Source organism: Typopeltis vanoorti, chromosome 10 (assembly GCF_054136105.1).
Source record: "Typopeltis vanoorti isolate ZY-2024b chromosome 10, IOZ_Tvanoo_1.0, whole genome shotgun sequence".
NCBI classification, from domain to species: Eukaryota; Metazoa; Arthropoda; class Arachnida; order Uropygi; family Thelyphonidae; genus Typopeltis; species Typopeltis vanoorti.
The window spans coordinates 99,914,779-99,929,431 of record NC_143558.1 but is presented as its reverse complement, the minus strand read 5'-3'; the positions used below and the strand labels follow the sequence as shown (position 1 = coordinate 99,929,431).

Genomic DNA, 14,653 nt, shown 5'->3' with positions numbered 1-14,653 from the left:
AAATGCATTTCTACTGTGGATCTCAAAAATTCTCCCACACAAACTAGTTAAAAAAAAACGCATCAAAAATCTGATCAAACAACCCACCAACACTAATTCTTACCAAAAAAAAAAGTTTCCACATCAACTTCAACATCAGTGGCATGAACAACAATATAAACGATGTGCATCAACTATTATTTAGGGTGTATTTTTTATACAATTTTTTGAAGTGCTTTTGATGTCTAGATTTTTAGTGTTTTTTTTTTTTTTTTTTTTTTTTTTAAACTCTGGGATTTTTTGTATTGTTGATCATGATAAAAAGAAAAGGAGAAGTTTAAAGAGTAGGGAATATGTAGCAGAGGGGGGGGGAGACTCAGGATCATCACTCCTTCACAGGGAGTAGCCAACCTTCAATCCAAATGACCTGGACCTCCCTGCAAGCCACTTACTCAGACTCCTTCTAGGTACAACCTGACAAAAGCAGCAGCATGATTATTCACAAGTTGATCAGGAAGCCTGAAGAGTTACTCAGGTTCGCTCCAATGCACTACCTGGTGAGTGGCTTGCAAAAAACACTTTAAACATTATTTTAAGCATTAAATTAAAGCATTATTAATTTAAAGCATTATTTTAAACATCAGAATATTAGGTAGGAACTTGACATTGTTAGTGTTAACATTAGCTCTACTTACACATTGAGGAATGTGTAAGTAGAGCTAATAGTAGTATGTTACTTAACAGAAGAGGAACGTTAAGCAAAACATGTAGTTGATGCTAAGATGATAGGAAAAAGACCTAGAGGAAGAGCAAGGGATTGTAAGTGGTTTGATGCAGTTTAAAGTACTCTGAAAGAACAAAATATAGGATCACACAATATTGGAGTCTTGAAAAATAGCAGATTAATTTGTAAAAGATTGTTTACATGTTAATAATAATGCAAACCATGTAGTAATATCACAGTGATAGTCGATATCAATTATTTGAATAATACTGATGGAGATGTACAAGTTTGTGATATGATCAGTGTGATATGAACAAGACAAGTGATAATACTTCCAAGTGTTATAATGTGAAATTACATTAGTTCTCAAAGTGTAAGATGAATTCACATTAATAGTACTGTATGTGAAAAAAAAAAAAGTCCCTTCTTTCATTCTCAAAAGATCACTTTCTGGATAATAACTTTCTTTTTCAATATGATAATGTGAGAGCCTGTATAGCTCAGTGGAAGTGGCGTTTGCACTCCATGGCACTTGACAACATGAATGAAGACTTGAGTTCAAATCTAGGGTTCAACTAGAGAAACTTTTTCTAAGCCTTTTTTCGACTGGTTCCCGAGTTAGTCAATTTCAGGCAAGGGAAAGTGGGTTTTTTCTCCTGAAAACTCAGGTTTTTCATCCCATAAACTCAAGAAAATTGACGGTCAAACCTACACTATTTTCAGACATTAAAAATATTGTGTTAGGGACTAGGAGATGGCGGCACTTGTTGAGCCATCTCTTCTTTTTCTGAGAAACTTTTTCTAAGCCTTTTTTCGACTGGTTCCCGAGTTAGTCAATTTCAGGCAAGGGAAAGTGGGTTTTTTCTCCTGAAAACTCAGGTTTTTCGTCCCATAAACTCAAGAAAATTGACGGTCAAACCTACACTATTTTCAGACATTAAAAATATTGTGTTAGGGACTAGGAGATGGCGGCACTTGTTGAGCCATCTCTTCACTGTGTGCCATTTAATTAGTGATAGCCTTGGGCCAGCTATCTCTGATTGGCTGCCAGTGGAGATTGAACTGTCCTCTCAGTCTCCAAAAGTTAGATAGGGCTAAAATGGCCTCACCTACTCCCTATATGGGAATAAAAGGCGTTAGCTGATTTTTTTTTATTTTTATGATAATGTAAACATACCACCATGACTTAGCAATTTCGTTTGACTTTAACCCAACGGCAAACCACTGTAATGTACTTGAAGTCAGCTGAAAAGAATCCAAAAGATGACAACAGTTGACGACACAACTGAGAAGTATTGTGAGATTTCAGTTGATTATGTGAAATCGCTTGTAAAATCCATGAATTAATGAATATTCTAAAGCTATTATGATTGCTTATCAATCTAAATACACAAAAAAACTGTTTAAAATAAGCTCGAGAACAGAAAAGTGACCTTTACTGGAGATTGGGATATTATCAAAACTAAGGGGAGTGAAATAAGATCTTTCCTTGAAGAAATAACAGTGTGTTTTGGTAGCACTGAATTCAGATCTTCACTCCACTGGAAGATAATGAGATCAGTGTTTAAGTTGTTGGTTGTGGAAGATTGTAAAGCATGAATCACTTGAACAATACAGGTTCAATGAATGAAGATGGAAGAAGAGGAATGGAGTGTACTATCATCAGAAAAATTAGACAGGATTTGAGGTTTGTGAGAGAAGGTCACTGATGAATAGGAGGAAGACAGTAGGAGAATAAGTGAAAGAATAGTTTCTTGCGATACCTCAGCACTGATAAAGAAATCTAATGAGAAGAAACTATCCACTATGACAGGCAATAAAGAAACAGAGAAGAAAATAGCACCCCAACTGCAAAAATGCAAGGGGGGGGGGGGCATAAAAGGGTAGCTTGGTAAGAAACTTCTATGGCAAACCTGATTAAATACCTGGGAAATGTCAAGAGTGACTGCACGAGTTTCTCCAAACTCTTTTTGTGATCTATCCATACTTCACCTTAGTATCTACTTTTCATGTAGATACTAGGGTGAAGATAATGGAATGATGATTGACCTTTATTTCCATTTTAAGAACATATGAATAATGTAGTCCTGACCTGGAGGACAAACAGACATAAGGCAGGCTATACACTAAGAAACTAGCTTGGAGCAGTACAATGGATGAATAAATCTGAAGGAAGAGAGATCAGTAGTGCATGAGATACTTAAGGAAAAAATTATATTGGCAATGGTAGATAGATCTCGAGTGAAGAAGATAAAGCAATCTGGAGTTGATGGCTACATATATTACAAAGAAATGTCAGAAGAGACTATGGAAGACATACAAAGAAATTGTATGAGAAATATACAAGGTGTGTTCAAAAAAAAGACTGAACTTTTGCTATAAAGACTTTATTGCTCATTTTACAACATTTTAAGCACTGTTCCATTCAAAGTTGTTCCCTCTACTGGTGATACACCGTTCCCAACGTTTCTTCCATTATTGGAATGCACTTTCTGTGATGGCACGCAGCTCTCTTATCGCATTTTCCTGAATCTCCTCTATGGTTTGGAAATGATGTCCTTTCATAGTGGTTTTAAGTTTGGGAAACAGGAAAAAGTCTACTAGGACTAAGTCCAGAGAATAGGGTGGATGGGGTATGACGGATGGCTGATGTTTGTCATATAACTGTAGATGAGGAGCGATGTGTGAGCCAGTGCAACATCCAAGTCTGGTTTTCCCACAATTCAGATCTTCCTGCATCGAGCATCCCTAAAACTTCCTGGTACAACTCTTTCCTTACCATCTGACCACGTGGTACAAATTCATAATGGACAATGCCTTTCCAATAAAAAAAACAGAACTAATATCACCTTGATCTTTGACCAACTCATCCATGCATTTTTTGGTCGAGGAGGCACTTTCCCCACCCGTTGCGACGATTGCATTTTACCAAGTTTGCAGCAAAATTTCACACACATACATTGTTCTTCAAGCTCTTTCATCATCACTCATAATCCCATGAACAGCTTGTGCACATGCTCACTTCAGCAAATGTAACTCAATGACTAATGCTCATAGCAGAATGAGGCAAATGGCAGTTTGTCGTCAAAACCTCCGCCAGGTGCCCTTGGTAGCTGCAGTGCACGCTCTGTGCCAGCTGGAGCGTTATTTTTAAAGATCAGTCTGTTTTTTTGAACATACCTTGTAAGGCTCAGGCTAGAAAAGTGACTAGTACTGTAAGGAGAGAAAATTTAGAATATGAGAGGAGAGTAGTATTGCAACCCAAGAAGAATTCCAAGAGGTTTTTTTTGCTATGTGGCAAATATGAGGAAAAATGATTGTGGATGGATCAACTTACTGGATGGGGATAGGAGTCAGATGACCAATGCACATGACATAGTTGAGATATTTAATGATCACTTTATTAGTGAGTTCCATTCTGGTACAGAAGGCTTTATTCTTAGAGAGGTAGTTAAATGTTAGAAGTGAATGAGGAGGACGTATTCCGAATGTCAAATGTCAGTAAGACAAGATGGAATTTTGCCACCTGTTTAATGAAAGCATTAAAATGAGACACATTCCTGGAGGGTGGAAGGAATGCAAGATAGTGGCATTGCATAAAGGTAATGGCAGAATGGAGGTATCAGACTATAGGCATGTTTGTTTTTCTTCTGTAGCTGTTAAAATCTTGGACAAATTGGCAAGAACTTGTATACAGAATTAGGCATATCAGGACAATGTTATTTATGCATGCCAGCATGGATTTTTTAAAGAACAGTCTTGTTTTTGTAATCTGATTATCTTTTACAGTAGAGTAACAACAGCAGTGGACAAGGATTAAGCATACAGTGATTTTTTTTTCTTTTTTTGATTTTTCAAAGGCATTTGACAGGGTGCCAAATAGCAAACTGGTTTTAACATTGTAACATATGGGTTTGGGGTTTGAATATCAGAGACCTGTATATGGGGGAGGGGGAGCAGTATCATGAAGTAGAAAGGTTACAAGCAGAGTTGACCAGGATTCAGTATTGGGACTATTCAATCTTTATGTCAATGATATTATCACGGGACTATGGGAGATATTCAGTTGTTTGAAGATGATGTGAAGTTTGGAACTGTTGTTAGTAATAGTGCTGATGCTTTGGCTCTTCAAGAGGATTTGAATTAGCTGGCAAGGTGAACAAATAAATGGGATGGGATGTCATTCCAATGCAAGTAAATGTAAAGTTTTTAATTTTGGACCCATAGATGGGATGCTTCATACTCACTTGGTGGAGTTGTACTGGAAGAAGTGGAGGAAGCGAGAGACCTTGGGGGTGATTGTGGAGAGAAATGTAAAGTTCAGAGGACACTAACCATGGGAGATAAAAAGTGGGGTGGTCCCATTGTATAAAGCTTTGTTCAGCTCACATCTGGATTTCCGTATGCAGACAGATCTGATCACCAGGATTTGTTGGGGATGAAGCAACCTTGGAGAGGATACAGAGACAGATAACAAAAATGATACTAGGAATGTACAATGTTGATTATGAGGATAGACTGAATGCATGCAAATTGCAGAGTCTGGTTGATAGAAGTCAAAAAGGGGAGGGATATGATTAAGACATTTAAGCTGTGGAAATGTTATTATTGGATTAACACTGAGGAGAGTTTTCATATGGTAGAACGAGAGGAATGGACAAGGAGCCATCCCTGGGAGTTGCAAAAGGAAGTAGGAACAAGTCTTGTAACTCCATGGAGGCCAAGAAAATAATAATCAAGACTTGCTTACATGCAGTTCGGTAGATACCAGACAAGTATGGTATCTTTAGAAATGATACAGAATGGATGTTAATTCTGAAGTACAAGTTTTTAGTGCATGGTTAAATTAAAGAGCTAGCATATGGTTAAATGTAAAAAATAAATTATTTGCATGGAGAGTGGTAGGGGCATGGAATGCATTGCCTGAGAGTGTGATGAAAATGCAAATGGTAGATGAGTTTAAGGAGGACATGATAACTTTGTACTGACTAGTGCTGACATCCACAATGGGTCTTGTCACTCCATGGAGGTCAAGAAAATAATAACAATAAATGCTTGCTTACATGCAGTTGGGTAGATACCAGACAAATATAACACCTTTACAGGTGATACAGAATGGATATTAATTTTGAGGTACAGGTTTTACGTGCATGGTTAAACTAAAATAAAGTGTTAGCACATGGTTAAGCATTTTCAGAAAAAATACACAATTTTTACAATTAGTTCTTACTGATAAGATATAGTTTTCAACAAGAAAAATAAATCCAAAAAAAAATCAGTATGCTTCCTTTCAGAAAATGTTTGTTTATATTTCCTTTTATGTATGCTACTACTTTGAAATCCTGTGATAACACACAATTTGCCTTTGAAATGAAAATAGAATTCTTTACTAATTTCAATGTGCTGAACATGAAAATGAAAATAAAATTTGTTGACTGGCTCTTGTTTAGGAGAGACTTAGTCTGCATTGTGCACATAAGTATCACTTGGCAATGTTGTATTTCAATCTCCTGATTGCAACATATTACATTAGTCAATCATACACAACACCCTGAGGAGCTATTGCATCATTACCTGATGCAATGCAGTTGAATCATGATATCACTATTGTAAGATGATGCAATCATTAGTATAAAGTGAAGTCTTGTAGAGTGAGCAAGTGTTTAGGCGACTTCCAGGGCTACACTGCCATTTACTCCTGTGTCATAAGTACTACATAAGTGATCCCTTCAGTGTGAATCCAGCAGTAGTGATGCCTCATACTTGTGTTAACAGCGCAAATAACTTTTGTTACATTTGCAAGCTATAAAAAGGCCATCACTCAGTTAGTGAAAAAAGTGTATCAGATTTATTTTGGATGTAAGATCGGGGACCAGGACAAGGTTCGGGCCCCACACATATGCTGTGGTACATGTGCTAGAAATCTTCCAAAGTGGCTGAAAGGCAGTAAAGTGTCGATGCCATTTGCTGTGTCTATTAATATAAATTATAATTTATTTAAATAAACACAGCAATTGCATGTTGAATTTTTTCTTGACAGTTATTCATAAGACTATTACACTTTTTTATAAAATCTTTATCAAGTAGCTTTATTTTTTATCCTCCTACATGTTTCGCCAATCTGTTTCTATTGGCATCCTCAGGGAATACAAATCAGTAAGCACAAAATGAAGGTTACAGACTAGGTTATAACCGATGGTTCTAAATCATACAAAAAATTGGTATTGTGCGTGACAATGTGCGTGTCTTGTTAACGTGATTTATTCGTGATGACTCATGATGTAATTGTTATGAAAGTTCATTTCTTTGATATTTAATGATCTGATAAAAGTTTTCTAAATTTCTGGTAAAATTAGACCTTGATTCTTGTTTAGGTTTTCAGTTTTACGGACGACTGTAGCTGCTTCTTTAAGTGTTCTTGAATGGTAGTTATCTTCTATGTATGGCATAAGGCTCTTATCCCACTCAATGTGATGGTTAGTAGAGGCAAGGTGGCATGAAAGGCCTGAAATTTAAAGAGAACTTTCTTTAAATGGTTACCCTAAAAGACTCTATAACAAGATTCTATTTACTGATATACCACATCGACAACGTGATGACGTCCAATACATCAGTACAATTACAATTCCTTTTGTCAACAACCTTTCCAAAAAATTAGCTAACCTTTTAAAACCATACAAGATCAGAGTGGCATTCAAACCAATCAATACTATTCGGAAATTTTTAAGATCACCGAAAGATCCTCACCCATTCTACAAATACTCTGATGTATATAATATTCCTTGCTCATGTGGTATTAGTTACGTAGGTCAGACATCTAGAAGCTTCGAAACGAGAAAGAAAGAACACATAGGATATGTCAGAAATAACAGACAAGACATTTCAGGCCTTTCATGCCACTTTGCCTCTACTAACCATCACATTGAGTGGGATAAGAGCCTTATGCCATACATAGAAGATAACTACCATTCAAGAACATTTAAAGAAGCAGCTACAGTCGTCCGTAAAACTGAAAACCTAAACAAGAATCAAGGTCTAATTTTACCAGAAATTTGGAAAACTTTTATCAGATCATTAAATATCAAAGAAATGAACTTTCATAACAATTACGTCATGAGTCATCACGAATAAATCACGTTAACAAGACACGCACATTGTCACGCACAATACCAATTTTTTGTATGATTTAGAACCATCGGTTATAACCTAGTCTGTAACCTTCATTTTGTGCTTACTGATTTGTATTCCCTGATGATGCCAATAGAAACAGATTGGCGAAACATGTAGGAGGATAAAAAATAAAGCTACTTGATAAAGATTTTATAAAAAAGTGTAATAGTCTTACAGCAATTGCATGTTTTCCGTAATAATTTATTACTGAGTTATGCTTCTCCTATTCTCCCAATGTTTTACTGTCAATGCTATAACAAAACTGACACGTTTGTAGATTGTAATTGTATCATTTATATCATTTGTATCATATTGTATCTGAAATAAAATAAGTATTTCAGATACAATAAAGTAATTCAATTCTGTATTACGTGTCACGTTTCAAATTGAGTAATATAGTCAGATATAGCAAAAAAAAGTCAACAGCACAAACACAACAAAAACAAACTAACTATTTACTTATTGAAGGTATATAATTTATATACAGGGTGTTCGGGATAAATTTGACATATTTATAATTAATTATATTTTTCCGTAAGTTACATGTATTAACACACACTTCTCTTCATTTAAAAGTTTGGACCCTTCTTCATTCATATACAAGATGTCAGAAAGGATGGATAGCTGGAACCCACCTGAATCATGGAAGAGAATAACTTGTATCATGATGATTCGTGCCCGCCATCAAAATAAGGATATTACGACTGCTGCCCAATGCTCCCTGAAAACAGTAAAAACAATCAGGCATGAACTAGAGACTTGCAATGGTGACTACGAGGATGTAGCAAGAAGAAAGATCCCTAGCAGACGATCTGATTGCGTTCGTACAGCAGAATTCCTCGCAAATCTGCAGGAACAGGTGTTGAAGAACCCTGGCATTGGAATTCGGGCTTTGTTCGTGGAGTTGCTAACTGTAGTCAAGCCCTGGATAACAAGGGTAGCCAATGGTAGGCCGTATGTATGGCAGCAGGATTCGGCCCCTTGCCACACCTCTGGGAAAAGTCAAAAATGGTTGTCTGAAAATTTCTACGACTTCACCAGTCCAAATGTTTGGCCTCCAAACTCCCCAGACCTTAACCCCATGGATTATTTTGTATGGGGCGCAGTTGAAAAAGACACCAATCGCACTTCCGGTAATACAAAAGCCCAGTTAATGGATAAAATTAAAACAGTTTTTGCGGCCCTTCCCAGGGAGACTGTAGCATCAGCTTGTTCGAGGTTCCGAAGCAGAATTGAAGCTGTGATCGATGCTAATGGTGGTTATTTTGAGTAAATCTTGTTGATAGTATTGTAATTAACTCTGCCTGTAATGTTTTTTGTCAATTCATTAAATTTAATAGATACAAAGAAGATTTTCTTTTTCGTTACGAAACTGTCAAATTTATCCCGAACACCCTGTAATTATCATATCTCAAAATATATTCAAAACAACTAATGAAATTTAGAACCTTTAGTTTTCTATTTGAAGACTGGAATTATCAAATTTCATTTCAAATATTAATAAATCATATCTCATAAGATTAATATTACAAATTGTGATGAAACAAAGTTAAGTATTTGGAGACATTTTTTGCTTGTAAGCTTTATTTCAAATGCCTCAAGAAACTTTCTATGGGTTGGACAAGCCTGTGAAACTAGAAAGCTGTTATACCACATTATGTAGTATAAATTATATATTTAGTTTAATCCTTTATCCAAGAGTAAGCAAACAAAGTTTGCACCTGAAGTATCTTCAGGACTAGAGCAACTCATGGCCTAAGGTGATCAGAACTTAGTCCACCTTTGCCATGAGTTGTCCTAGTACTGAAGATACTTCAGGTGCAAAATTACACTTGGATAAAGGATTAAACTAAATATATAATTTATAGTCTAACCAAGTGGGAAAAAACTTCCAACATTATGTAGTACTTGGGGTAAAAAAAGTAAATAAATAAAATAATACGGATTTTAAGGATGACCAGAAGCACACTCTTTAGTTACAGTTTAGAAAAAAAAAACAACAAAAAAAAAACATCTGAGGAAAAGGGATAGAAAAGACACACTCTCCACCTTACCTTTTTTTTTTTTTTTTTTCAGGTTAAAGTGCATATGTATTCAAGTACCAAGTCAAGCCAAATTTAAGTATAAAAATTCTACTCAATCGAGAATGATATTAGTTGAACGTATAGCAACAAAATAATGTGAGCTTGAATGCATATGAGCAAAGATCAGAAGTATGATGTTCTAATGGATATGTTTCATTTCTTCAACAGATACTGAATCTTTTGGTATACGGATACACCTCAATGTGTATCCATATAACAATAAAAATCAAAAAAATCAATGCTTTACTGCAGATAAGAAACATATGATAGTGCTATATATCAGGAAAGAAGCATCACTATGACATGTCTCTTATTGTAGATAGAGAAAATACACTTCACTAGCTGCATAAATTACATGTTACGATATTCTGAAGTATTCCTCTGGAGGAACTGAGAGTACCAACTAAATGTCATGGCAGGTAAAAGCAGCTTCAAAAACCAGGACAGGATCAATTGATTAGCAACTTCATTTTATTTTTTTAAGGAGTAAAGTAACTAAAATAAAAATAACTTCTTTCATAAATGAAGAGGGTAAAAAAGGTACTTACCTCTCCATGCAAAATAAAGGTATCATTTTGCTGATAAAACAGCCTTTTCAGCATAAAATCCAGGTCTGGTTTGATATAATCTGATGGGAAGAGAAAAATCCATTTATTATCATCTCTTCCCTTTGGTTAAAAATTAAATTATTATTATTAACATCAGACCTCCATGGAGCTTAAAAAAAAACTCATTAAGGGATATCCACTCACGCACAAAAAAAGATTACTGAACCATGCCTTAAACCTATTCAAAGTTCCCGAACTCACCACACTGTTAGGCAATAAATTCCGCTCACTACAATATCCATGCAAAGAACCTGCTCCTCATCTTGCTCACACCTCCTTATACGGCTTTCAGGAATGGCCTCTTGTTCTACCTATGTCTCCCACTCTATTCTATGAAAATTCCACATTAATCTAGTAATATCACTCGCCAACGACACACAGACTTGCTGAAAGAGACAATGTCAGTTCTGTTGTATCTTCTAAATGCCACAAAGTAGGAAGTACTGCATTATCCAGAATGTTCAGATACTTCTCAGAGTTCAATGTTCATGGCGCCATAAACGGAGATCCAAGACCAAACCAGAAAAAACAGGAATATATCATCATGCCAACCACCTCCAAATTTCATAGTTGGGGTTATGCACTCTAGCAAGAGACATTTACCAGGCATCTGCTACAAATCCATTTACTGGATGAAGTGTGAAGACTCATTGCGGGAGACCCAAACTATCCACACAATCTACCATATCTCTCCTTGAACACTTCAAAATTATTTCATTAATCATTTATGTACAAATTAAACAGTAATGGTTCCAGCACTGAACCTTGTGACACACCCTAGTCATCTGTTTTCACCTTGATTCTATCCCTTCATATACTACTTTTTAATATCTGTCCAGCAGCCATCCTCTTACCCACATAACCAGTGTCACATCCATTCCCATTTGTTCTAATTTGCATAACTGGCATATTCTATATGCCATTACACAAATGTGGTATTCTGTTAAATGCATTTGCAAAAATCCATCAGAATCATCAGGTAGCCATTCTCTTTATCTAACTCAGTGTTGTTACTCTATTTAGTAAGGCATGACTGATCCTTCACAAAGCCATGTTGGCCCTCACACAGTATCATATTCTTATCCACCCATTCTTGAATTCTCTTTTCGACCAATTTTTTCAGTACTTTAACCATCATGCCTGCGATACTGATTAATCTATAATTTGCCCATTTACCTTCTTACTATTGCTTTCTCTAGATGTCCCTTATAGTATTTTAAGCCATGGAATAGATTCAAGCTTCCTCCTAAGCTTGTCATAATCACTTGCCTTCTAGTTTGACATATACCATTTCTCAAAAGAATATTCCTTATGTTTTACAATCTCCCAAGTCAAGACTGTATGGTCACCAATTGGAGGCAATATAGCCACTTGGTTATGGATAGCTCTTCTGATCCTATGACCAGGCTCAATCCTCTCACATCCCTGGTCCCTCTCCATTACATGAGGCTTCAAGTATCTTTTAGCTACGTATCTTTCTTCGTTCCAATCTATATCTCCAAATTAAAGAGAAACATGCTAGAGTTTACAAATTATTGCACATAATTAACTGCTGGCTCCAAGGAGGTTACCAAATAATAATAATAATTTGAATTTGGCTGTTTTATATTCTATTAAAGATACCCTTTTTGTTGCTGAAATGAAACGGTGGTGTTTGTGTCTTCACATCTTTTACCAGAATTAATACTATAGGTGATTACAATTTTCTGCAACCAGTAGATTTAACTAGTATTTCTGGAAGAGTCACATGCCAGAAGGGAAATCATAGTATGGTAAGGAAGGCAAAATTACTGCATGAGAGGAAATTGGCTGAGCAAGTCCAGGATAATTCCAAAGAGTTATTTCTGTATGTGGTAAAAGGAAGAATGTTTATGGTAAAATATTCTGAAAGCAAATAGTAAGAGAGGTGACTGAACCAGATGAATGAGTTGAATCACTGAGTGATCACTTTTCAAAAGATACATCATCCAGGTAGATTTATTACAGTAAAAGATGTGACAATGCCTAATGTGGAAGCAGAAGTATATGAAGAGGTGTGCAGTATATTATACCTTGATGTGAATAAAATTCTGGTATTAGATGGAATATCAGCCTGCATATTACAAGAATATGCATAGAAAATTAACAGTGCTCTTGGCTAGATTGAATCTCAGCTCTGGTGGGTTCCCAAGGGAGTGGAAAGAGGAGAAATTAGTTCCACTTCTAAAGAAGGCTCCAAGTGGCAATCAAGATACTGAAGTTGGTTACATATCAAATTCAGAAATGGATATACAGGAATGAAGTGGTGGAAATAATGCTGATTTGTGGAAGGCAGATTATACATTAGTAAATGACTCACATTTTATAACAATGTAAAGATGAGGTGGGATGAGGAGGAACTACATTATGGTACTGGTAGACTTTTACAAAGTCTAGAAGTACCATCAGTAGCCTCCCCCCCACCTCATCTTCACATTCAATGGGATACTATATGGAAGACTTACAAAAACTAGAAAAAATGAGTTTAGATACAAAGTAGGTGAAGTTAAAAGGAGGGTGGCTAACAGACAGATAAATATCAGCTACCCTTCTTTCCTCTGACAGATATACATCAGAGAAATGTTTATATTGTAGTCAAGGAGAAAGTGACTAGTAATGTTCCATAACAGCGCCGTAATCAGACCACTGCTATTTAACTTATACATTTATGATATAGGAAATAGCCTATAAGGGAATATTCAGTTGTTTGCTGATGATGTAGATATTGTGAAGGATAATTTCAATGCAGATGAGCATGGGCAAAGAGAATTACTGTCAGTTCAATGTGGCAAGTTGAAGGTTATGCATTTTGGGATATGATTGCCAGTTATGTATTATGCTAATGGAAATGGACTACAAGATGTTAATGAGGATAGGGATCTGGTGGGGAGAGATAATTTCTGAGGTAATACTGCAAAGTGGCTAAAATAGCTCATAGGCTTGCCTGGTTACTGAAGAATGTAGTGACAAGAGTAAGGTGATTATTATATCTCTTGATACAGCCCCTCCATCTGGACTACTATGCACAGATCTAATCACCTTCCTTTGGGACTGTGGAAAAGGTGGAGTAAATCCAGAGGTGACCCAGATGATGGCCTAATTCTCGTTATTCAAACAGATTGTAGATTTTAGTTAAGAGAAATTGGTGATAGGCAAAAACGCGAGATGGGGTAATGATATTCACGTAAGTTACTTAAAGGGCTTTATAGAATTATTGATACAGAGGAAAGTTTTCAGTAACTATTTTGTGGAAAACTAGTGGTCATCCTTGGTAACTGTGAGCGTGTGTGTGTGATTAGAAAGGTAGTGCTGTGCAAATAAGCGGTGCTTGGTGGACAGTTCGTAGGTTTTCTGCGATAAAGCCATGAAAGCGCCCGTATGATAATAAAATTTAGGAAATGCTATTGGATAGGAAAAATATTTCGCAATGACATTAAACGGTAGTTTAATTAATTTTTTTAATGTTCCATATTAAAGCAACAAAGAGGGAAAAAATTCGTTAACTTACTTCGATGATTAACACCATATTTTCCTTTCTGAAGGTTAATCATATACTGTAAAGGCTGCATAATGCTGACAATAAACGAACATCAATTAAATTTTGAAAAATCAGATTTCAATAATTTCATGAAGCTTTCCCTAATAATCATGTAGTAAATGTATGCGTGTTACACACAGCATTTCAGTAAATTCTACCTATAATTCTAAACTGTACATTTAAACATTATCTTAGCTCCAACATAGACCACAACAAATTTTCGCGGATTTTTGATCATGTGACTGATGCAGACTCCTCTGGCGAGGAATCTCTCATATAACGCAAACCATCTCGGCATGGTTAGCGTTATTTGACCAGTATAACGGTTGGCACGATTATTCTATCCTGCACATGATTTCGATATAGTAGAAGGATGATCCTGCATAGAGTACCAGTTTAAAAACCATACGCATCGTGTAAAATTTTAAAGAAGGATAAAAGCGAAAACAAGTCTCTCTTTTATTTATTATTATTATTATTATTATTATTATTATTATTATTATTATTATTATTATTATTATTATTATTATTA

General features: G+C 35.8%; 1 protein-coding gene across 1 annotated transcript in view; it reads right to left on the bottom strand.

The window, feature by feature from the left end:
• The window catches only part of l(2)dtl (WD40 domain-containing protein denticleless), a 185,604-nt gene extending 171,280 nt beyond the window's left edge, over positions 1-14,324 (bottom strand). The window contains exons 1-2 of the mRNA XM_090399361.1: positions 14,092-14,324; positions 10,506-10,585 (exon numbers count right to left, since the gene is read on the bottom strand). Of these exons, the coding sequence (XP_090255487.1) occupies positions 10,506-10,585; positions 14,092-14,152 (141 nt within the window). The 5' untranslated portion in view covers positions 14,153-14,324. The remainder of the gene's footprint in view (positions 1-10,505; positions 10,586-14,091) is intronic.
• Between the last annotated feature and the right edge of the window lie 329 nt (positions 14,325-14,653).